The 26,680-nt window shown below is 36.9% G+C and overlaps 1 protein-coding gene and 1 long non-coding RNA gene across 2 annotated transcripts in view; both read left to right on the top strand.

Annotated features, from left to right (window-relative positions):
- Positions 1–334: 334 nt before the first annotated feature.
- LOC134753548 (choline/ethanolamine kinase) overlaps positions 335–26,680 on the top strand; it is a 33,672-nt gene continuing 7,326 nt past the window's right edge. The window contains exons 1-8 of the mRNA XM_063689459.1: positions 335–484; positions 9,726–9,847; positions 14,344–14,488; positions 17,221–17,373; positions 18,452–18,631; positions 19,781–19,910; positions 20,759–21,078; positions 25,464–25,655. Of these exons, the coding sequence (XP_063545529.1) occupies positions 401–484; positions 9,726–9,847; positions 14,344–14,488; positions 17,221–17,373; positions 18,452–18,631; positions 19,781–19,910; positions 20,759–21,078; positions 25,464–25,655 (1,326 nt within the window). The 5' untranslated portion in view covers positions 335–400. The remainder of the gene's footprint in view (positions 485–9,725; positions 9,848–14,343; positions 14,489–17,220; positions 17,374–18,451; positions 18,632–19,780; positions 19,911–20,758; positions 21,079–25,463; positions 25,656–26,680) is intronic.
- On the top strand, positions 15,095–15,343 carry LOC134753551 (uncharacterized). Its single transcript, XR_010128829.1, has 2 exons — positions 15,095–15,140; positions 15,224–15,343. It is a non-coding gene; the product is annotated as an uncharacterized LOC134753551 (long non-coding RNA).

Raw genomic sequence — 26,680 nt, 5'->3', positions numbered from 1 at the left:
TAAAATGCATTGGCACTACTAACTTTCTGTCATCCGCTTCCCGCTTTTTTGCAAATTTTTGTATTCGTCATGTGTTTGGTTTTTAGGTTTTCCCAACCACATCCTCCCAAAAATACAAAAGTACTATACCGAACATTCTGATCTCCTCACGTGTGAAAGTCGACACCGACATTGGCAAATTCACCCTTTGCAAAATTGCAGGGAGTAAAAGCCAGAAATAAAAAAAATAAAAAAAGAATGTAGTAAATAGGTACGGGAAGATAAATTTATTATCCAGGCAACACTGTTATCACGCCTTTGTCGATGTCGATAATACTGAAAAACACTATTTGCGCATGTCAGTGTCAGTTCCGTACATTAATTGTTTTTGGATTTCTCCTACCGAATTTAACTAGTTTCAATGTCTTTTCCAATTAGAAACCTATCAAGAAAAGCGAATCAATGTTACAAAACCTACAAAGATATGACTAAAACCAGTTATCGGGTATGTTTCCTTTAATCCACTTATTAAGTACCTATACGCTACTCGCGGAATCATTTCACATTTTTTGAAGGTTTCCGCATATTTTATAGCACGCAGTATGATGTAACCTTGTAATACAATGACGAGAATCTGCAGCTACGTTTTTCATTCAATATCGGCGGCACTATCAGTGTTTTTTATCATTTTTATTCCGTTTTTATTTCGGCCTCGACTTAATCGAATAAGTACTATGTGAATTCTTAATTTCATGGTCAATACCTTTCTTTGTTAATGCATCTTCCTGCTTCCTTATCAAAAACTCCGGATATGTATATTTTTTATAATTTAAATTTATTATATCTTATGAGAACATATTAAAAGAGCCTGCAGCAAGCTCGGTTCTCCATACATGATACAAACGTAGTAGGCTAGATTGCTCTGAAAGTTTGTAAGGATAAGGTATATCTTCGCCTGTAATTAGTTTATGTAGCTTCAGATACCATAGTTAAAAAAATAGTGAATTTAAGTTTTTCACACAAAACTTGTTTTTGTTCTATTTCCTTTGTTTTATAAACTGGAGCTATATAAACTAATTACAGACCTAGATATACCTGATATCATTGTATGTACAAAGTTTCATTACAATCCAACACATAGTTATAAAATGAGAATGTATGAGGTGTGTTGTATGTCCTCACAGGACGTCATGGACTGACTTTCAGAATTGATGTAACACCTTAATTATAAAATGTATGTACATGACTTTACAATCAGTAAGTGAAATGAAATGAAATGAGATGAAACTCCATTTGTATGGGAAGGTGTAATTCGGCCGAGCTTGCTGCATAAACACAGTACATGCCTAAATTTGCTATTAATCATTTGTCTACATATTGAGTATTTAGATAGGAATAATTCATAAATCAACTAATTGAGGCTTGTAAAGTTTTATGAATAAGCGGGTAATAATTTAGTTTATAAAATCCCGAAGTACAGTTGCCATCAGATATATCTGAGCGCTCAAGGTGTTCAAAAATATCTGAACACACATAAGTGAATGGAAACAAGCTCGTTTAAAACGGGACAAGTGCGAGTCGGACTCGCCCACCGAGGGTTCCATACTTTTTAGTATTCATTGTTATAGCGGCAACAGAAATACATCATCTGTGAAAATTTCAACTGTCTTGCGTTCACGGTTGATGAGATACAGTCTGGTGACAGACACACGGACAAAGGAGTCTTAGTAATAGGGTCCCGTTTTTACCCTTTGGGTACGGAATCCTAATAAAAAGCAATTCTACCATCCTATATGTATATGGTTCAAATTCATAAACAGCCCATTTGGAGATAACATGTTTTGATATCTCCATAAAAAAAAACCTGCTCGCAGATAACTGAATGTTCTCCTAATGACCTGTTACATAACATTTGAACATTTTCTTTTTAATACACCATATGTGCCATTTTCAATCAAAAGGGTATAAGTACCCTTGTCGGTTGGCAATGAGGCGCTATTTCCATACAGCTTCAATTTGAAATCAACCTTATTGACAAGCGACAATGTGGTACCTTTTGGTTGAAAATGTCACATATTAGCTTTCTAAACAATGTTGTTGCTTTGACACGAGCCGAAGACGGCTCTGCATAAAAGAAACTTTTGACTTTTGTTTAACAGATCAGGGCTTGAACCGAAAAAAACCGGCCAAGTGCGAGTCGGACTCGCGCACGAAGGGTTCCGTACCATTACAGAAAAAAAACAGCAAAAAAATCACGTTTGTTGTATGGGAGCCCCTCTCTCTCTCTTTTTAGCCTTTTTCTACCCTTTGGGTGTAGGCCTCCTTCATTTTGTGCCATTCGTCGCGGTTCTGTGCGACTTGGAGCCACTGTTTCCCAACAGTCTTCTTAATGTCGTCGTCCCAACGCATCTGGGGTCTACTTTGAGGACGCTCTTCCCCCCATGGTCGCCACTCGAGTAGTCGTTTGCTCCACGAAATCGGTCTTCCGTGCTATATGACCAGCCCATTCCCACTTCAAATTGGCTACGCGTTTTATAACATCATTGACTTTGCTCTGGAGCCCCATTTAAATATTTATATTATTATGTTTTCAGTATTTGTTGTTATAGCGGCAACAGAAATACATCATCTGTGAAAATTTCAACTGTCTAGCTATCACGGTTCATGAGATACAGCCTGGTGACAGACGGACAGCGGAGTCTTAGTAACAGGGTCCCGTTTTTACCCTTTGGGTACGGAACCCTAAAAAACATCTCAGATTTTTTTTCTACTACATGTCAGTATCTTAGATACGAAACTGTTACTGTTTCTATCTATGATTGAATGAGACATTGCATATCTGGCTTAGGCAATCTTACTCGTGTTTGAGTCAGTATAGATAAGATAATTAGTGGAAAGAATAATTCTTTGTAGAAACCAAAGATAATTAAGAAGACATAGTGCTCACTCAGATCAGTTTTGTTACCAAAACGACTATTATTTTCGTAGTCTACATCTAGCGTCAAGTAGCGGAACTATCAGTACTGCTACTTTACAATAGATGTCGCGGCAAACGGAAAGTTTAATGCTCAACGATTTTCAGCTAATATTATAACCGGATTAACCGGAACGCTATTTTCAACTCCTTACAATATTTAGTTATAAATTGTTAAGCGATACACTTTTCGTCAGTCGCGACACATGGGACATCTAGTGTGAGTTCCAGTATTGATAGTTCCGCTACTTGACGCTAGATGTAGACTACGAAAATAATAGTCTTTTTGGCAAAGATAGATATAACTCCGTAATAGATGGATACAGTCTAAGGAAAAAACGTGCCTCGAAAATCAAGAAAATTTGATTCTCGTTCAGAGGGCGCTACTAGTTTTGGCCTACAGTCGTATAGATGGCGTTGATGGTTTCGTTTGTTATTTAACAATTTTAACGCATATCAGTGAAAGAACATGGGTCAAAATCATAAAAATAATTAATGCAAATAAAAAAAATCATTTATCTATATTTAAATACATTCTATCGTATTTTTATAAATCTTCATTTTTAGTTTTAAAGTGTGTCGACAGATGGCAGTGAATTTACTGGGGTTACAAAATTTACTATGACAGTACCGCTCTAGTATCAGTTACTCTATGCTTTTTGGTAACAAAACCGATGTATTGAGTGAGCACTCTTATGTTATGTCTTCTTAATTATCTCTGATAATATTATAATAATAATATTATGATAATATTGTAGTTCTTTCATGTTACGTATTTATCTGTTTGTGTGTACATCATTCATGTTATGTCAGACAGAAGATAAATTATTGAGATAATTATATTTGTATCGTTTAAATTATCATTATTATAAATGTTACAGTCAACCATTTGGACCAAAAACCAGTTCATTGTATAAAATTTAATTTTTACATAATACTTAATCAAACTCTTAAGTTAACAGTAGAATACAAAACAAAATGTTACTATCAGTATAAACAATGTTTATACTATGTTTATTAAATCTTGCTACTGATTATTTTTCCTTTTTGTCCATAATCTAGCGTAGAAATGAGTAAATGACATTTCACCTCTCTAGCGATAAATTGTAATTAAATTGTCCTTCTGTGAACTGTGTGTAGATCTGAATTGTATCTGTATGCTAATACCATACTTATTCTGTGCTAATACTGTAACTTGTTTTGTGAGCCAAATAAATAAAATATTAAACGTAGATACTACAAATACCTATACAGTCATGTGGGTACCGCTCTTATGTTTCCGGTTTTTCTATAGATTAAATAGTTTTTTCCTTATTACGTGGCATACATACATAATAAGTACATACAATACATACATACAATGGAAATCATTCAAGTTTTTTTTATCAATTTCGTCAGCTTGTTGAGAATTGTTTCGCTACGCTAAGCAAATACTGATAAATAATTGTGTCATTTTCAAGCAAAAGGTACCAAATTGTCGCTAGCCATAAGGACGCTCTGACGGGTTTTTCGTATAGATACAAGCAATTTTCGCCCTTATGGTAAGCGGAAATGTGGTACCTTTTGCTTGAAAACGTCACAATTGTTATTACAGGCGTTTATTTAACTTGTTTGTTGCTATATAATCACTTGGGCTGGTAAAGCCCGACAGATTCTAAAGGTATTCTTGACCGCATTTAGAGACTAAAATGTCATACAAAGTTTTCTTAAATCGGTCTTGTTTTAGAGATACTTAATGATAATTCTTGTGAAAATCTTTGTGAAATAACACGTAAAACAATACCTTTCCTTCTGCAACTGTCGGGTAAATAGATCCATAAACAGTTCAGTTCATATCAGGCCATACTCAGCTACTTCTTCTTATCGTGTGAAGGGATCAAAACTAAAGAATATTTTGCCAACATCTTGCCACCTCTAACCCCCGGGGGGTAGCTCTTATCAGGTCTTCTTAGCTACTTATTATTATGCATTTTAAGTACATCGTTCTGCATACATCACAGACAATAATCAAGATGCTTGGCGCATTTCGTACGGTACGGATTTTTAAATGGCTGCCGATAACGCTGTCTTCAAGTAAAGAGTAAATACCGATAGGTATACCGATTATTATTTATCTTTAGCCTTGCACGCGTGGCAGTGTACTACGATTTTATCTCTGTAATGTGTGTAGTTTTTAACCGCCTTAAAAAAAGGAGATTCTCAGTTTGACCCGTATGTTTGTATGTATCTTTGTTCGCGATTATCTCGCGTTTGGCTGAACCTATTTTTTGTACCTTATGTACGAAATATCATTTGATATTTGCCAGTCGCTTCTCGGTGAAGGAGTCCCATCACATCGTTAGGAAACCGGAATATCCCCGATAAGGCTTAGTTTCTTACCTGGGTTGGAAGGTTAGATGACAGTCGCTTTCATAAAACATGACTCTTCGCCAATTCTTGGGATTAGTTGCCAAGCTGACCTCACGTTCCCATGAGCTAGGAAGATGTCCACGGCAACCTGCAGAGTACCATACTATAATCATAGAGTAACTTATACTAGAGCGGTACTGTCATAGTAAATTTTGTAACCCCAGTAAATTCACTGCCATCTGTCGACACACTTTAAAACTAAAAATGAAGATTTATAAAAATACGTTAAAATGTATTTAAATATGGATAAATGTTTTTTTTATTTGCATTAATTATTTTTATATGATTTTGACCCATGTTCTTTCACTGATATGCGTTAAAATTATAAATAACAAACGAAACCGTCAACGCCCTCTATACGAGAGTAGGCCAAAACTAGTGGCGCCATCTGATCGAGAATCAAATTTTCGTGATTTCGTGAAATTAGTTGCGAAGCAGACGTCAAGTTCCCATGAGCTAGGAAGATGTCCACGGCAACCTGCAGAGTACCATACTATAATCATAGAGTAACTTATACTAGAGCGGTACTGTCATAGTAAATTTTGTAACCCCAGTAAATTCACTGCCATCTGTCGACACACTTTAAAACTAAAAATGAAGATTTATAAAAATACGTTAAAATGTATTTAAATATGGATAAATGTTTTTTTTATTTGCATTAATTATTTTTATATGATTTTGACCCATGTTCTTTCACTGATATGCGTTAAAATTATAAATAACAAACGAAACCGTCAACGCCCTCTATACGAGAGTAGGCCAAAACTAGTGGCGCCATCTAATCGAGAATCAAATTTTCGTGATTTTCGAGGCACGTTTTTTCCTTAGACTGTATCCATCTATTACGGAGTTATATCTATCTTTGCTATAATGTATGATTGTTAATTGTATGCAGCCGATTTTATACTATTGTCTCGCTTTGTGTGGTAAGGCACAGCACAGCGGATGTCATTCCAGATCTAAATCAGAGCCCAACTGGGGAAGGACCTCCACCTTACAGAAAACCGCAGCCAAATAACACTAGACCCTACTCATAGTGTTGTGTTCCTGCCGGTGAGTAAGGTTGTGTTGTGCCAGAGCTCAACGATGGTGCGGAGTGTTAGGGTCGGCATCATGTAACGCCCAGGGACCGGCCCGCTATCCCTTATCGGGGTTTTGTAAGGGTATTGCATAAGGCTTAACTCACCATACCCTTTGCCAGACGAAACCCTTTGTTTTGGTTTTAAAAACCCTTATATAAAGCTACCACATTTGAGTAATCGGTAGCCCAAATACCCTTACAAAACCCTTATCATCCGCTCACCAACACCTTGCATATTGCTTATAAGGGTTAGCCTTATAAAGGGCTTCCCCTTTAGCATATAAGCGTGCTAATTTAAGTCGTCTACCTTGTTCATAAAGCACACATTACTTTGAATCCGAGCGATCGTCAGCGGCGACGGCGGCGTTCTTTGACTAGGCACGTATTTTCTTTCCTTTTCATACACTACCGTAGATATATACTAATCCTGTCTCATTCACGCAAAGGGAAACCTTTATAAAAAGCGCTTAAAGATAAGGGTAACCCTTATTAAGAGCTAGCCTTATTTTTGGTTAGCTTTTCGGTAAGGGTTAGTCAAAGGTAAGGGTATGAATGGGCTTGCAGTTCAAAAGGGAAAGTCTTTCAATGTGTTAGCCTTGTTTAAGTGTCGCCCATTGAAAGGGTTTTATCGCGGAAAGGGTTGTCCGGTCCCTGGTAACGCCTCTGTAGTTGCAGGCGTACATAGTCTACGGGGACTGCTTAACATCAGGCGGGCATGCTTGTTTGTCACTGACGTAGTATAAAAAATTGTAGACATCGTCCAGGATTTACCGTTATCGGCCACGATAGTATAAAAGAGCAAACAATCTCATACATTTTGATCCCCAGTTTTATCGTGATCGTGACGATTAATCGTGCTGTCGCCATGGACGACCACGATAAGGCATGATAGCGACCATTAGCCAAATATTTACGTACGTAGTGGTTGTTTCGACCTTCGACCTTTAGTCTCTATCGATTTTCAGTGCTAAATATATCTAGATGCTATTCTGATATTCAAATTGTTATTTGACACTATTATATATTGAATAATGGATTTGGGCATGAATTTATTAGGTTGTCATTTATGTTATGTTGTGTTTTACCTCTCGCTTCGGATGACGGTCCCTAAAGACAGTTATTTTTAGGGTTCCGTACCCAAAGGGTAAAAACAGGACCCTATTACCAAAGAGGATATAATAAGATAGAGTGGTACTGTCATAGTAAATTTAGTAACCGCTGTAAATTCACTGCCATCTATCGACATACTTTAAAACTAAAAATGAAGATTTATAAAAATACGTTAAAATGTATTTAAATATGGATAAATTATTTTTTTATTTGCATTAATTATTTTTATACGATTTTGACCCATGTTCTTTCAATGATATGCGTTAAAATTATAAATAACAAACGAAACCGTCAACGCCCTCTATACGAGAGTAGGCCAAAACTAGTGGCGCCCACTGATCGAGAATCAAATTTTCGTGATTTTCGAGGCACGTTTTTTCCTTAGACTGTATCCATCTATTACGGAGTTATATCTATCTTTGCTATTACTAAGACTCTTCTGTCCGTCTGTCTGTCACGAGGCTGTCTCATGAACCGTGATAGCTATTAGACAGTTGAATTTTTTACAGATGATGTATTTCTGTTGCCACTATAACAACAAATAATGTAGATTTATTCTCATGCTCCCGTGCCTCATTCAAGGCTGCTGTCACAAAATTATATAAAAAATAGATAAGTTGTTTTAGATCATAACATTCATAAATCATAAATATGAATTTAATGTAGTTGTTGTAGTTAAAATAGTTGTGTTGCATGTTGCTAGGTTTACATTCTAATACCACTTATGTTCTCGGTGAGATATGCTTAAGGAAACAACATAATCTATAATAGTTATGTATATTCTGTCTATATTGTTCTTCACTTGTATGCTTCTGTTTTATCTCCTTGTAATAAAATAAATAAATAAATACAGTCGAAGGCAAAAATATCGATCTAGACAAATGGCTCAAAAATATGTGAACACGACTTTATTGTCTAAGTCTAAGGTGTAAGAGCGTACACATATTTTTGAAACTTTGGGAATGTATATATATTTATGCCCTTGACTGTACTAAAAACAATAAAATAAATATTTAAGTATGCTCCCATAAAACAAACGTGATTTTTTTGCCGTTTTTTGCGTAATGGTACGGAACCCTTTGTTCCCGGGTCCGACTCGCACTTGGCCGGTAGGTAGCTGTCACGTCAAATGTTTGTAAATTTTTTTTTGAACTTTTTTTGCACATTAATTTATTTAGAATATTTCGGTAAACAAAAAAAAACGGTAAAAACGTATTTCTTCCATTATTTTTTATCCGACGCGAGAGGTGTAAAGTATTTCTTTATAGCTTTTACGAAGGTAACGCTTAAAGTTTTTGGAATATGAAAATGGTATATTTTGTAAGATACGGGTGACAAAACAATATTTTTTGCACATACTTATAATTAAAACTTATTTTAATAGCAATTATTGAGTACTTAACTTTATTTCGAATATCCGTTCGTCCGATTACGAACGTTATCGATTTGAATTGCCTACTTATATCGCAGTTTGCATGTAATTATGCCCTTGACTGATTTAATCTACAATAAACTGGAAAAGTCAGTTTAAAGGTCGCATTACAGTGAGTCATTTATCCAATTGGTTCGTAATGAATCGCGGTTTATTTATTTATCGTATGGCACTGGTTTTATTAAATATCTAGATATTGCTAGGGGGATTCGAAAAACGAATTTGTTTAAGACATTTAGACCGTTTCCTGAGCCAGAAGGCGAAATATCTCCTTATATTTTTCTAAGAGACGTTGATATTCGTAGACGTCGAAAAAATATATGTAGTTCTTGATTATATTATCTTTAATAACACAGCTTTCGATACACGAATTATGACACTTCGCTCGATACAATTAATTAACAAGATACAATAACGAAACAAAAAAAGTAACCTCTAACTCGGACTTTTAATCAAACTTGACTCGATTATTTATTATGTGACACTATAAACAAAACTTAAATAGTAATTTGACAGCTTTCCAATTTCGATATTGTAAGGCAACGTTTTTAAAATAAATAAAAATCGACAAAATTTGATCAAAATTGACACTTGGCGCGCATGGTCTTTCCCGTTCTTTCTTGCGAAATGTGACAGTGATAGCGGCAAACCGATGGAACGGCCTTAAGAAAATTATAGAATTGTATACAGTAAAATCAGTAAAATGTATTTTTAATAAAATGTTACATATTTCATTGCAGAAACTGCAGATGTGCGGTACGGAGGAAGAAATGCGCGACGTGGCGGCGACGATTTGCAGGAACTACCTGCATGGAGCCTGGAAGACGGTGGAACCCTCGGAGCTGGACTTTAAGAGGATCAGGTCAGTTCCAGCGCTTGTGGGTTAGGAGGAAAAGCGCGACGTGGCGGCGACGATTTGCAGGAACTACCTGCATGGAGCCTGGAAGACGGTGGAACCCTCGGAGCTGGACTTTAAGAGGATCAGGTCAGTTCCCAGCACTTGTGGGGTAGGAGGAAAAGGGCGACGTGGCGGCGACGATTTGCAGGAATTACCTCCACGGTGCCTGGAAGACGGTGGACCCCTCGGAGCGGAATTTCAAGAGGATCAGGTCAGTTCCAGCACTACTAAGTTACTAACACACTAAAACATACGATAACTTGATAACATACATACTATAAGGGTGGATCAACTTTTTTGTGTTCTTATGTATTCTATGCCGTTGTCCAAAGGACTAAACGCATTTTATTTTGTGTAGGTATTAGAACTTTTTTTTTCGTCGTTTTAAGCTTATGATTATTTATCTGGCCTTATTTTTTCCTATTTATCACAGAAGAAGAAACTCCTAGACCTGCAGATCTTCACAGAAAATTCGCGTTTGTATTACGGGACAACGGTAGACTATTTCGTGGAATGCTCCTAAAGTGGCAAAGTTTTTTGAATAGCATAAGGTGGCATAAAATAAGGATTTTAAGTGTTATTCTTCTCCCGGACAACAGTAACCATGGCAACGAATGCCACTAAAAGCTGATTTGAGTTTCCAAAACGTCCCGCTTGGCGCTGTTCAAAATCCCATACAAAAATAGACATAACGCGAACGTGCGTCGCGCTATCGAATAAAATAGAGTATTTGACTGTACATATTTAAAATAAGTTATTTAACACCATGCATGAAATAAAGCACCAGAAGATTAATTAAAGAAACGTAGACAGCAGTTATTTTTAGACACAATTTCTATTTTAAAACCCATGTAAAACTATAAAGAGTAGGAAATTTGATTGTGACGTCACATGCTAGTGTTTCATATAAATTCAATAGCAGCAAAATCGTTTTGACTGTTCGAAAAAAGAAACTGATTTGACTAGTAGTCAAATACGCTATTTACGGTTCATATCTCTAAACTGCGTAGGAAAAATACGTTAGTTTCGTCTTTCCATTGTCGGCTGTCGATAACATTATCTTGGGTATATTCCAATGACACACTTATAATGCCAAATGCATTCCTTCCTTGTTTATGAAACATTCCACGCGCAGTAACCAGTAACGTACAGTCGCCATCAGATATATCGGAGCGGCCGAGGTGCTCAAAAATATCTGAACACGCACCAAAGCGCCTTGACAATAGAGGCGTGTTCAGATATTTGTGAGCACCTTGGCCGCTCCGATATATCTGATGGCGACTATACAAACGCATTTTTTTTTTTAAGAAAACAAACTACAGTTTTTTTAATTTATACAAGACCCCATCGTAGGCAAAACCTTAAGGTTTGTGTGCCGATGGGGAGTTCGAGAATAATATAAAGAAAAACAATATTATATCCTATGTATATCTTATCATAACTATGATTCTTAGTATACATAGCTTGTGTCGTTAGTTTTTAATCTAATATATATTTAATCTAATACAACTTTTATTGACCAGGATATGGACCGAGATTAAAGCAATTACCTAACGTATCATAATAAAATCGATTGTTTTTTGCTGTAAACAGGTTTAGCAAAACATGCCACGTTTCGACACAAAAAATGTAAACATTAGAACCACACGAAAAACGTAAACATTACGTTGTGCAAAAACTTAACTCGTTTTAACTTATTCGCAAGAAAATAACGTTTCCAGGTAAATCGATCTAGTATAACAATAACATTTCATGCACAAAAAAAGTTCAATTTAAGTTTTTACAAGAAAACGTATAAAAGCTATAGATTTTAACCGTCAAAGTCGGGGTGACTTTGACCGTTTCAAGGCCAGCTTTATAAAATAAATAACTTGGTCAAAAGGATGATCTCATTTTGTCAAAAAATTCCGACATTTAGAACGTTAAATATAGTGCTTTATGAAGTCCAGTGTTTCCATTCTTAGTTAATTTAATGAATTTTAAATAACATCTTAGTAATAGCATAGAACAAATTATAATAGTAAAGCCTGACCAGGAATATATGTTGTTGTTGCGGAATTTCATTGGAACTAAATTTTTTATAGTAAACTGAACTGTCACCACAGTACATAAGGTCGGGCTTAACTACCGTACAGAAAGGACACTTCCTACAAAACCGAAGTTTGACAGCGATTCAGGGACGAATCATAATATGCTGTCTTGCTGTCCCTTTCTAATATATGGCACTATCCCTTTCAGCTATTTAGGGTTGTCAAAATTTAAGTCATTATCTTATCTGTGGTCGTGTACGCGAAGGGACGTCAAGTTGTGTCAACTCTAATAGGTGAATTCCACGAGAATGTCCCTTACGAAACGCCGTTCTTCAGTTCTGAAAAGTCTGAGAAAATGATATTGGGTGTGGTAATATTTCATGACTTTGCTAACAAATTGGCGGTATATTCTCGAGCTTTATTACGAATTTGATTGAATTAGCTGCCATACAAGGCAAAAGCATGTCGTAAGGGACATTCGCGTGGAATGCCCCAATAATTGCTCGGAGCAATGCTGAGCCGAACGGAGCCGAGAATGCCCTAAAGGAGGAGTGTCCCCCCACTGGTAATAGAGGCTTTGTTTAGATATTTGTGAACACATTGGTCGCCTCGTTATGGACACTATGGGCAGTCACGCGCACAATAATAAAATCATGTAATCATGGGTAAAGTAAAATCATGTAATTAAATTAAATAAAAAAAATAAAAAAATAATTATTAAACGACAATACAACAACGTAATGACGTGACGCGGAGTTTTCGAAATTAGATTTTTTTTTAGCTTTATTATAGTGCGCTTAAGTGTGTGTCACCTTTCACCTCGATCAGGCGTGGCTCACTCCGCGATTTCGTTGCGTCGCTACAAGTACATGCAGCCCACACCAATTTTGGTGTCTAGTGTGGTTGCCGCGCACCGCTACGGAATGGACGCCTGGGCCGAGCACATGATTGGCGCGACAGTATCTCGCCGCGTGATAGACTACCCGTCTTTTACTAACTGTATAAATTAAAGGGGGACGGGTAGTCTATGTCGCGGCGAGATACTGTCGCGCCAACCTGTGCTAACTGCTAGCCCGGCTGCTCGCGCTTGCGCTTATATCTCTCGTAATAGACGCGTTTTGTTAGAGAGTGAACCTTCTGTACCTATTACTATTATTTATTCTGTGCCTCGATTCACCTGCCGATACTATATGAGATAGCGACTGTACACCAGCGATTCAAAGTCATTGTTCACTGTTGTAAACAAAGCAGGGTCGACATATAGCCGTGGTGGAATGTTATCGATCCCAGTGCGCCCCCACGAACGGCCAAGAGTGTGAAACGCCGGAGTGGGTTTAGTGGGTAGGGCCAATTCTCCCCCCCCACTCGCCAAGAGAGGGAAAAGGAGCGGCGAGTCCCACACACCGTGCGTAAGTGCATTCCCACTCCGAAAAAAAAAAAAAAAAAAAGGGTCGACATATAGTCGTCAGCCAGACGCTTATATTACCGACTTCACAATCGACTGAAAAATTACCTGTACATCAGTCGAAGGCAAAAATATCGATCCAGACAAATGGCTTAAAAATATTTGAACACGACTTTATTGTCTAAGGTGTAAGAGCGTACACATATTTTTTAAATTTTGGAAATGTATATATATTTATGCCCTTGACTGTACATACGTCCCATTGCAATAAATGTCATATACAAAAGAAAAAAATACCAAGGCCTCCAGTGCCCAAGGCGGCTGGAAAGGGACCAGCGTCCTCTGCAATCGCGGCAAATGCCTAATACAGCTCGGCCACCGGGGGCACCGGGTCACAGTCACAGCGGCATTGGTAGAATTTTTCCCTCGTGTATACAATTTTTTAAGGGCCTATGGCGCCTCTGGAATATTTATTTTATTTTTATTTTAACCTTTAAATGCATGATTTTTTCCTTTTGCCTGATATTAATATATGTGTCACGTAATTGTTTGCTGATTATGGGAAAAATTGTAAAAAAATTATAACATCGATTTTCACTGAAAAATCAGTGTTAGAAGTTGCACAGGCTAAATCATTTTTATGTAAATATATAATTTTCAGCAAGAGATATATGAAAAATCTTACTCACATCAGAAAGGTACACTATTTGTAATACACCTATGATAAAGTTTTTAAATATAATATAATTACAAACCCCGAAAAAAACGTCCAAAATCACATACAAATCAAATTCAGGATAAAAATCAAATTTTCCGACATTTTGTCTTAAAACGAATGTAATTTTTATAAATAAAAATATTGCGTAGATTAAATACCCCTTAAATGTATGATTAAATTAATTAATGTTATATAATTAATTAATTAATTAATTAAGCGTATTATAATTAATTATGCATCATTATTGCTTTGTAAACATTTGGCAACAATATGCATTTAAGGGTTAAAATTAATGTTACTTTTACAGTGGCGGGCTGTCAAACTTCCTTTACTACGTGGCGCTGCCGGATGACATGTCCAAGGCCAAGCTCCGCGAGTCCATGTCAGTGGAAGACACCAGCTACATGGGCGGCGTCATGAGCAGGTCGTTCTCTGGCGAGGAGCCTAAAAAGGTACATATCTGTGCCATTTTCAACCAAAAGGGTACTTATTGTCGGTTGTTAATAAGGCGCTATTTCCATATAGCTTCAATTCGAAATCAACCTTATCGACAAGCGACAATGTGGTACCTTATGGTTGTAAACGTCACATATTAGTCAGCGCTATGGCAAATGGCGTCGCTGCGCAGTTGCGCTAGCGTTGCGTCGAGCCGCAGCCATACAGTTGACGTCAACGGGTCCTTATTACTAAGACTCCACTGTCCGTCTGTCTGTCTGTCACCAGGCTGTATCTCATGAACCGTGGTACAGTTGAAATTTTCACAGATGATGTATTTCTGTTGCCGCTATAACAACAACTACGGAAACCTCGGTGGGCGAGTCCGACTTACACTTGTCCGGTTTTTACTATATCATTTGCTACGTATATAATAACAAGATTACAATGTGATAATGATATATTTACTTACTCTATCTGATCATGTGTGTTTACTCTACGCTTTACAAGTCTAAGAACTAATCGTACAACTGATAACTGATAGTGATATGTCTGCCTACATGACAGATAACAACAATAATACAATTATATTAGTTATACCTACTTGTATTATCCTACTCCTGGGGCCCCATTTCTCGAACGGTATTAGTCTAATATTATTAGTGTGTTGTCATGACAACCCATACGATTGGACAGGGGCCCATTTCTCGAACGGTATTAGACTAATATTATTAGTGTGTGGTCATGACAAGCCATACGATTGGACAGGGGCCCATTTCTCGAACGGTATTAGACTAATATTATTAGTGTGTTGCCATGGTAACCCATACCATTGGACAGGGGCCCATTTCTCGAACGGTATTAGTATAATATTATTAGTGTGTTGCCATGGTAACCCATACGATTGGACAGGGGCCCATTTCTCGAACGGTATTAGACTAATATTATTAGTGTGTTGCCATGGTAACCCATACGATCTGACAGTTCGTGGACTAATAATATTAGTCTAATACCGTTTGAGAAATAGCCCTTAGTTCGTGGACTAATAATATTAGTCTAATATCAAGCTTACAATAAATTTAAAAGTGGAAAAATTACTGCCTTGGGTGAGACTTGAACTCACGGCCTCTGGATCGATACTCCAGCGCTCTGCCAACTGAGCCACCAAGACCTCATCCATAGTCAGCAAATCTTCCCACTATATGGGTCTAGGGGACAGTTATTTTTCCACTTTTAAATTTATTGTAAGCTTAATAGCATCGATCGCAGACGTTTCTGCTTGTTAAAAATTAATTTAGTCTAATATCGTTCGAGAAATGGGCCCCTGAAGGTGATTGCGGAAAGGGTGGACAGCCATCTTATCACTCATTGGATGTCTATGCATGTACGATCCAATGAGCACTTTATTTCTTACTAACATAGGTATATATTTATATCTTATTGTTACTAACATAATATTGTAAACAAACATATGGATACCAGTAGGTCATCATAAGAGGCCGTAGTCGATTTTGGAGCAAAAATTTAAAATTGATAGATTTAGTCGTTGAAATTATGCACGTTTTGTTACGTAATATCTAAATAACAAATATTGGTTTCTATTAGCACGTCTTCTCATCTTGTCTTTTAATAATGAGGTCGCGAGCGTGCGTCACCGGTAATATATGAAAAGAAGGGGTAGTTTTTAAAAATTCATCAAAAATGTATGGTGGTAAATTATACAAATTGATGCATAAGAATAGTTTCAGCAAATGTTGTAGATTGTTTAAGTATCAAAATTATGTTGAAATTAAATCGATTTTCAGCGAAATTGTCACTTGTTTTGAAGTAATTTCTGGAGAAAATTGATTTCGTCTAACTTTCATTTACACTACTTCAAAGTCATAATAATAAAAATGTAGTCTGATAAACGTCAAGTACAGGATATGTGTAATACAAAATTACCATGTTTAGCCGTCCAAACTTTACGAAATGTACAAATAAGAGCGACAAAATCAGTGCTTTACGCGCGTTTACCTAAACGTCCATCAGAAAAGTCAACATTACTAATTTAGTGAGTCTGTTTTAAAAAAATTGATCTGATAAAAAGTAAGATAAGAAGACGTGCTAATAGAAACCAGTACTTGTTATTTCAATTAGGTAACAAAAGGTGTACAATTTCACCGACTAAATCTATCAATTTTACATTTTTGCGACTAAAATCGACACCGGCCTCTTGAGAGCCTGGCTCTTGTCGGTGGAGTATAGTGACGTATCAGGAGCTCAAAATAGTGGCAGAAAGAAGAACGGAGTGGCAGTTACTCCACCGACAAGAGCCAGGATACCAGGTGTCTGAAATAAATATATTCATTCATTCATTCATTCATTATTTAGTTGAGGTGTTTTTCCAATTGGCCTATGTTGTTTATTTTAAGCAGAAATCTATCTTTAAATACTAGTAGATTACGATACTAGTGCGAAAAATTGTAAATTAGAAACGAGTGGCGATAAATTTGTTTTACATGGACACAAGAAATTGATAAAATGTATTATTAAATCATAGGTTATTACGGAATTACGATACAAGTGTGAAAAGTAGGAAACTCGCACGAATCACCTTTTCGCACGTGTATTACATTGCATTCGGTACAATGTTTTACATTGCATTTGGCCTTTTAGTTATCGACATAGGCACGAAAAGTGCTAATTACCGCACTAGTGCGATAAAGTAGCACCATATGTACCTACTGTATGTTTTTTCTTTTGACAGGTTTTGCTCAGGATATACGGACAGGTGCACGGGCAGCGGGCTATGGACGCCATCGTGACAGAATCTGTCATTTTCACACTGCTGTCAGAGAGGCGGCTGGGGCCCAAACTGTGGGGCGTGTTCTCTGGGGGAAGGATAGAGGAATACATTCCTGTGAGTGTTTTTGTGTTTATTTTACGAATTTCGTACAGTCAAGTTCACAAAATATTAGTAGTTACAATTGTTTATGAATGTTAAGTTATAAACTTCATAACTCATTGCTTATATTTTCTGAGTGAAAATAACCCAATTTTTGCTACCTACAGTAGGTAGTCAAGCGTGAAAATTTGTTATTTTTATGTTCATTGTTTTTGGTTCTCATCCGGTAGCAACGTGTATTTATCGTGCTTTGGAACCCTCGAAAAGCTCAAGATTCCACTTAAAACCACTCGCTACGCTCGTAGTTAACTTTGAAATCTTACGCTAGCTCGGTTATCAATCCATACTAATATTATAAATGCGAAAGTGTGTCTGTCTGTCTGTTACCTCTTCACGGTTAAACCGCTGAACCGATTCAGTTGAAATTTGGTGTAGAGATAGTGGACATAGGATAATTTTTATCCCAGAAGTCATCCTTTAAGGGGGTGAAAAGGGGGGGGGTTAAAGTTTGTATGGGGAATCGATAAAAAGCAGATTGGATAAAAAATAAGCTACCCAAATTACTAACTCCACGCAGACGAAGTCTCGGGCAAAAGCTAGTATTAATATAATCGGGATTAAAAAAAACAACTTTGCCCTCTTTTTGCCGCTGTCACTGTCACATTTCGCAAGAAAGAACGGGAAAGATCATGCGCGCCAAGTTTCAATTTTGATCGAATTTTGTCGATTTTTATTTATTTTAAAAACGTTACCTTACAATATCGACATTCGAAAGCTATGAAATTACTATTTAAGTTAAGATTGTTTTTTTCTTTCGTTTTTTGTTTATAGTAGTAGGTATCACATAATAAATAACCGAGTAATGTTTGACTAATAGTCCGAGTTAGAGGTTACTTTGGGAATTCCATGTATCAAGCGAAGTGTCATAATTCGTGTATCGGAAGCTATGTTATTAAAGATAATATAGTCAAGAACTACATATATTTTTTCCACGTCTACGAATATCAACGCCTCTTAGAAAAACATGATCATATGAGGAGATTTTTCGCCTTCTGGCTCAGGGAACCGCCTTAAGCAATTTTTTTCCTTTCAGGCCCGATCCCTTCTCACAAAAGAGCTTTCCGAACCGGCGTTATCCATGAAGATTGCTGAAAAAATGGCTGCGATACATTCCATGGACATTCCATTGTCGAAGGAACCCAACTGGCTGTGGAAGACCATGGGCAAGTGGATAAAGACTGCTAAAGAAGAGAGACTCACGGGGAACGGCAAGGTAAATAAATATCTAGAGATGGGCCGAATAATCGGTAATTATTCGGTATTCGGCATATTTTTGTATTCGGCCGAATAGTCCGGTTCGCGCTGCCGAATATTGGCATCTTTCTCGTTTACTCCAATTATGGCGCAATTAGGGCGACAGAGAAAGATGCCCGCAATTTGCGATCTTCGGTGTTCACGGTAGGCTCTCAGGCATGAGACGGTACCATTTCTTTTCATAAAATTTTTCGGCCGAATATTCGGTTCGGTATGAGCTGAACCGAATGTTCGACCGAATATTCGTATTCGGCCCATCTGTATACATATAATACAAATAATCTTGGTTGCACTCATCAATAAAATAAAGATAAATAAAATATAAATAAATAAATATATTAGAAGCAAATTAAATTATTGTTTGAACATATTTTAATTTGTTAAAATGTTTTAATTAATTATTTCAAATTGAAACACTACTATATGAAAATCAAATCGAAATAAATGTACAGTCTGGCAAAAAAGAGTAGAAATTAAAAAGAGGCAACACTGTAGTGTCGTCCCTTTCAAATCAATCTAAGAAAAAAGAGACGACATGTTGCCACTTTTTGACTTCTACTCTTTTTTGCCAGACTGTATTGTTTCTAACTTACTCGTAATACACCTTAATTATAAGATGTATTGTTTTGAAAAGATGTGTCCCGCCGAGTTTGTTGCCGGTCCCATATTGGGATACCCTCCTCCAATTGAGGGGAGATTTAAATCTCGAGGCAGAGGTGTAGGGTTAGAGCCGGCGTAGCTTTATTTGACGTTCATAAGCGCATTATAATATGCCTACTTGAATAATAAACTATCTTTATCTTTAAATGTCATATACGAAAAAAAAATCGGCCCATGCCGCCGTGACCCTGGTGGCCGAGGAGCTTAGGCACCTGCCGCGATAGCAGAGGAGGCTGGTTCGATTCCAGCCCTGGGCTCTAGAGGCCTTGGTCTGAAGATTAACAAACAATACAAATAAAAACCCAATTTCATACAAATGAAAACCGGTTTGCATTCCCTATAACCGGTTTTTGTTTGTATGAAATTTCGGTTCATAACCGGTTTTTTTCATACAATTAAAAACCGATTTGCATTCCCTAGTCTTCAATAATGTTCTATATATTTACAGAACGAAGAGGAAAACAACATCATTAAGCGGCTAAGAGCTGTGGATTTTGAGAAAGAGGTGGAATGGCTAAAGAAGTTTTTGTCGACAGTGGATTCTCCCGTAGTCTTCTGCCACAACGATTTGCAGGAGGGTAAGTTCACTCAATCATATTATTACTACCAAAGATAGATATAACTCCGTAATAGATGGATACAGTCTAAGGAAAAAAACATGCCTCGAAAATCACGAAAGTTTGATTTTCGATCAGATGGCGCCACTAGTTTTGGCCTACTCTCGTATAGAGGGCGTTGACGGTTTCGTTTGTTATTTATAATTTTAACGCATATCAGTAGCGAGTAGCGAACTGATAGTTCCGCTACTTGACGCTTGATGCCGACTACGAAAATAATAGTCATTTTGGTAACAAAACCGATGTATGGAGTGAGCACTATGTCTTCTTAATTCTCTTTGGTTATAAGTAAATTTTACTTTGGGACCAAGCAAACAGTCCGTAGCTAAACTATATTAACTTCTATAAAGATTTACATCAAAACGAAAGTCTTCGACCAGTGTGTTGCCAGTGGCCGCTTACTGTGTGCCTCATAAAAAGGCTCAAAGTCACCCAATGGAGAGGGCTATGCTGGGAGTCTCTCTGCGTGATCGCATCAGAAATGAGGCCATCCGCAGCAGAACCAAAGTAACCGATGTAGCCCGAATAAAATATAATAAAATAAAATCGCTAAACTAAAAAGTGGCAGTGGGCGGGGCACATTGCACGTAGAACCGATGGCTGTTGGGGCGGAAAGGTTCTCGAGTGGCGACCACGTACCGGAAGGCGCAGCGTGGGTAGACCCGCCACAAGGTGGACTGATAACCTGGTAAAGGGAGTCCGCTGGATGCGGGTGGCGCAAGACCTGTCATTGTGACTCTCTTTGGGGGAGGCCTATGTCCAGCAGTGGTGATATGATGATGATGAAAGATTTATATATTAAATTACAGGTAACATTCTATTGCTAGAAGACGTTCACACAGACGAAGAACCAACATACAGACTACACTCATACCAAGAAGACAGTCCCAGAAAATCCTTCGACCCCCTCTCGCAGTACGAAGACGCGAACACAGTCGACTCCGAATCCAGCCACATTTCCGACTCAGGGGAACCGAAACTCGTACTGATAGATTTCGAGTACTGCGCATATAACCACAGGGGGTTCGACATAGCCAACCATTTCCAAGAGTGGGGTTATGACTATACGAACCCTGAGCATCCTTATTATTATGAGAATCAGGAGAATCATCCGAATTTGGAACAAAAGGTTGGTGTTTTGTGAGTTTTTTTATATGAGTGAGCTGGTTTAACCGGTTATTTGTATGAGAAAACCGGTTAATTAATCTGTTTGCTAAAATCGGTTTGACTAGACATTGGAAAATATTAATTGCTTTTTGTTTAAAATACTGTGACCAATTTAACCGGTTTTCTCTATAAACAATTGGTATTTACCGGTTTTTGTAAGCTTTCATTTTAATTTTGAAGTTCCAGAATTTAGAAAATTGAAAAGGTTCGTATTGTTCATACATTATACTGAATGATTTTCAAATGTTGTAACTATGTAATAAAAAAAACTAAAACAAACTTGTGTCAAGTAAACTTGATGTATGTATTTTGGATACAGACTTTTGGATACAGGTTTATTACTCTCCTAAAACCTTGTAATATATTTTAGTTCCACATTCGGCATATCCTCCTAAGGCCCAAGGTCCTACCTATAGTACCTCTTCAGTTCGATGAAATTTAAATCTTATTCAATTGGAACAGAGTCGCCTATTGCTTTGTTTAGTTCAATATTCCAACAACGCAAAATTAACTCTATTTCCTACACTATAGGTTTAAATTTCAGTGGCAAATTTTAGCTTTTTCATTTGTATGGCTGGGCCTTAGGAGATAAAAAAAAATATAATTTTGCAACAGCTATTTCACAGTGGGATTCACAGAATGATGGGTCAATCAATTTTTTTTAGAAAAGCTATTGAAAACACTCATTTCAGTTTTTGTAGCAATATTACACTAACACAATAAAAGCTTACTTTTGCCGTATTTGTGTATAACCCAAGACACATCACCATGCCGACAAAAATGGGAAAAAAGTTGATAGACCCTGAGTGTTGTACAAAAATAAATATCCATTTAACGTATTTACTAGTCATACTCAGTTAAGGTTATAAGCTTTCGCATATAAACATTTGAAAACCATTCCAATTCCATACAAAAACTCATCTTTTAGAACAAAGGAAAATATTTAAGTGAAAAAAATTAATCTGGTTGCGGCAACACCCAATAAATTATTTACATTGTATAAAAAATCGAACTTTCTGAACCGTAACATTAATACATTACAATGTTTACCCAAAAAGCTGTTGTATTTATAAATTTTGTTATGTATTTTTTATATTATGCCACTGTAAATATTTCATTGATTTGTGAAAGAGCCCTCGAGGCCTTGCGATTATTTTTTAAATTTGAATTTAAACTAGTGTTGCCACAATCAATAACTGGTATTATGGGGGGGATTCTGCCACTACGCAGCTTGTGTGTTTATGCTTCATTTTTAGACCCGGAGCTCTATGGTGTCCCATAGACAACTCGGCTGAGGACCACCTGACGTTACGGTATTTCATGGCGCCGCCTCCGAGCGAAAAAAAAAGTATAATTTTTGAACGAGTGTCGGTTTTCTAAATTTATTTGTTCGATGTTCGCGTTTATTGATAGTCCGTCTAAGGTAACTTTGCAACGGCTTCAATAGAACAAAGTGAGGCAGTGTTATTATAATCGTCATATTTTCATAGAAATTTGACATAAATGGATGACATTCTCACACTTTGTCATTGCAAATGCCATGCATAGTTAGCTTGATTTGACTCGAAATCTGTCTCTTTCTGACGAGTTTTGTGTGAAAGAGAAATAACCGCGAACATCGGTGGTGTTACATTAAAAAGATTTCGCGCAAAACCTTCAATCGAATTAAATGCTCCGTTTAACCTTTTCTTGGCAAATTTAATAAAATCGCGTGTCCAAGCCCCGGTTGCACCGAATAAAAAAAAGTCTACGAGAAAATACACAAAACATACAAAGATACTGTAATAGTTATTTGTTTTACAAGCTGGCAAAGTTGTTGTTTAACCGCTCGTGCTAATATTGACACCCGAGCAAGTGAAAGATTCCAAAACGAGCGTGGCGAGTGGTTCGAAAAGTGGAATCTAGAGCGAGGTTCAAGCCACGAGGGTTAAACAAATTTTGCCACCGAGTGAAACACAAAATTTTCACCACACCAACTTAAGTATTTTACCTACTGTTAAGAAACCAAGCCAAATCTAAATGAACGTTCTTAAATATTTATCATCATTTAAAAGTCAATTCTACCAGCCAACATGAGCAAACGACTCAAAATTTGCACCAGCTTACTTTGCCTCACATGTGGATAAAATGCAACTTTCTTATCTGTATTTGAAGTACAAAGAGAGCCTTTCCGAGCTGGTGTCGTGAAAAATTATGTATTGTTTAAGATACGTTGCCAAGAAAGGGGTTCGTTAAATCGTCTCTGCCATTAACCGGTAAAATTGAAACCGGTAACCATAATCATACAATTAACCGGTTTCGTAATTTAGGTTTTTCCTGGTTTACATTTTATGTTTTAAACCTTTCATTTCATAACTGAATTAAAATAAATAAAAGCGACAGGAACGAAATTAATTAAGAAAAAATCGAATGAATTAAATTAATTTTTTTTTCTCTTAGGTACAGTCGTTTTTGTTAATTGTACATACAAGAAAAAATAATTAAAGTTAAATACTATCAATCAATCAGTATCAATATTAGCGTATAAAACGACGCGTCAAAAATATCTGCCATCCTAAAATTCCCTTCCAAATAGAGACATATTTCTACAGCTCGTTTTCGGTCTATAATTAAATTTGTTCTACATAAAAAGACATACAAGAGTTAGACCAAGAAAAGTCTGCAACGATTTTAATAGCATACAAGTGTTATTTTAAACGTCAAACTTCTATGAAATTATGACGTATAAATTACATTTTCAACACACTTGCTCAAAACGACGTTTATTCCACCGATTTTTGGCTCATAATCCTAGATATTAAACACGCGTGCTCTTTCAGTGTATTATTTCACTCGTGGTTTTTCATTATATTATCCGACTGAGTTAAGAAGCTAACTGATTGCTAATAATATGCATGGAAAGGGAGCCTTCTTTAATTGGTCGGACTGGCGGGCACGGGCGCGCCCGACCGCCTGCGCGGCGCGCGGCCGGGGCGAGCGAGGGCCGGCCATCAGTACGAGTATGACAGATGAAACACAATCAATACTAACTGTTTTAACTATTAAAATTTGATTAATACGAAAATTTCTTTTTTTCTCGCAAGTGTGTTGAAAAACGTCGTATGAAACGCGTGTGCATTGGTCATTACACACATCGGCTTTCTTATTGCGCGCACGCTTACAGCTCGCGCGCACAATATCGCCTCGTGTGTAATGACCAACTTAGCACACTTGTATCATAATGTACTTTTGCACTGCGTGTGCTATCCAAATCACTGCAGTCTTTACTTGGTCTAACTCTATCTCTTTTTGTTATTTGAAAATTGTAGATACTTCTGACGCGTTGTTTGACATTAGATGCTGATTGTACATACAAATTTCAACGGCGAAATCTGTAATGCGAAATCTTTTTTGTAACACTGGACCGCTTTTATTTTTTTCGGCTTAACGGTTCATACTTAGACAAGTTATATGAAATACTTCAACTGTTTATACATTACCTATATTTCTTTAAATAAAGTGCTCCTTTTTAGTACGGAACAAAAAAAAACAAAACAAAAGTTTTTTCACAAAACTGTATCATTAACTTTTTTCGAAAAAACCCACAACTTCTATGTTATTTCTACTTTACTTGGAATCACGAGGGCTATTGATAAAAAAAAGTGCGCAAAAAAAAATTACAGTGATGCGCGGTGCATTTTGTGTCATACATATTGGACCGTCACAAAGTTGAATACGATTTTTTCCATTTTTTTATTTGTTCATATTCAATAGTCCTCGACCCAGACAGAGGTTGAAGTAATCCAAAATTTGTTAGTTTATCGGTCAAGAAAATAATTAGTACACTTGTTTCTGAGAACCGCTAATATATCTTATTGGGCATTGTTAACATGACCAAATTGGAACATTTGGAACCCAAATTAAAATAAAATCAGAAGAAAATCATATTAAATAATCTTTATGTAATTTTTTAAGTGGATATATTTCTAGTGTAACATTGACAATTGTTCAATGTACGCTATTTTAAGATATTTAATATATTTATTTTTAAAAAAGTGTCGGGCTAACGTGAAATAATCTTCGACATTTTTTTTAACCATTTTGCCAAAATAAAACCGAAAACTCAAACAAAGTTAGCTGATTCTTTTACTGTTAGTGCATGTTGTTTTTTTTTAATTTAATTCAATTTATTTATTTAAGACAACACTGGCCCATAATATCACAAAAGATTACAAATTATAAAACTGTCCTCTAAAGCTAAAGTTCTTTTAACAATTCAACATTTCTTCTTGCTCACAATGTTCCCATAGATCCCATAAAATATTAAAACTTTGTCAAAAACACTAAAACCTCTCAAAATTTCCATAGGAAATATTCATCCGTGAATACCTAAAGCACTACAACTACTACGCGAACGACGCGAAGGACGCAACGCCATCTATCGACGATGTGAATCATCTGCTCAACGAAGTGGATGCGTTCACGATCGCGACGCATCTCTTATGGTGTCTATGGTCCATAGTCAACGCCAGTAAAAGCCAGATCCCCTTCGGTTATTGGGTAAGTCTATAAATTATATTTCAAAAGCAAATATTCATCCGCGAATACCTAAACTATTACGCGAAGGATGCAACGCCATCTATTGATGATGTGAATCATCTGCTCAACGAAGTGGATGCGTTCACGATCGCGACGCATCTCTTATGGTGTCTATGGTCCATAGTCAACGCCAGTAAAAGCCAGATCCCCTTCGGTTATTGGGTAAGTCTATAAATTATATTTCAATAGCAAATATTCATCCGCGAATACCTAAACTACTACGCGAAGGATGCAACGCCATCTATCGACGATGTGAATCATCTGCTCAACGAAGTGGATGCGTTCACGATCGCGACGCATCTCTTATGGTGTCTATGGTCCATAGTCAACGCCAGTAAAAGCCAGATCCCCTTCGGTTATTGGGTAAGTCTATAAATTATATTTCAATAGCAAATATTCATCCGCGAATACCTAAACTATTACGCGAAGGATGCAACGCCATCTATTGATGATGTGAATCATCTGCTCAACGAAGTGGATGCGTTCACGATCGCGACGCATCTCTTATGGTGTCTATGGTCCATAGTCAACGCCAGTAAAAGCCAGATCCCCTTCGGTTATTGGGTAAGTCTATAAATTATATTTCAATAGCAAATATTCATCCGCGAATACCTAAACTACTACGCGAAGGATGCAACGCCATCTATCGATGATGTGAATCATCTGCTCAACGAAGTGGATGCGTTCACGATCGCGACGCATCTCTTATGGTGTCTATGGTCCATAGTCAACGCCAGTAAAAGCCAGATCCCCTTCGGTTATTGGGTAAGTCTATAAATTATATTTCAATAGCAAATATTCATCCGCGAATACCTAAACTATTACGCGAAGGATGCAACGCCATCTATCGATGATGTGAATCATCTGCTCAACGAAGTGGATGTGTTCACAATCGCGACACATCTGTTGTGGTGTGTGTGTAAAATAGAATAAAATCAATTCTATTTCCTACATCTTAGGTTCAAATTTCACTGGCAAATTTTGTA

This window comes from Cydia strobilella, chromosome 27 (assembly GCF_947568885.1).
Source record: "Cydia strobilella chromosome 27, ilCydStro3.1, whole genome shotgun sequence".
NCBI lineage: Eukaryota > Metazoa > Arthropoda > Insecta > Lepidoptera > Tortricidae > Cydia > Cydia strobilella.
Note: the sequence above shows the minus strand (reverse complement) of the source record. Positions and strands in the feature narration are given on the sequence as shown.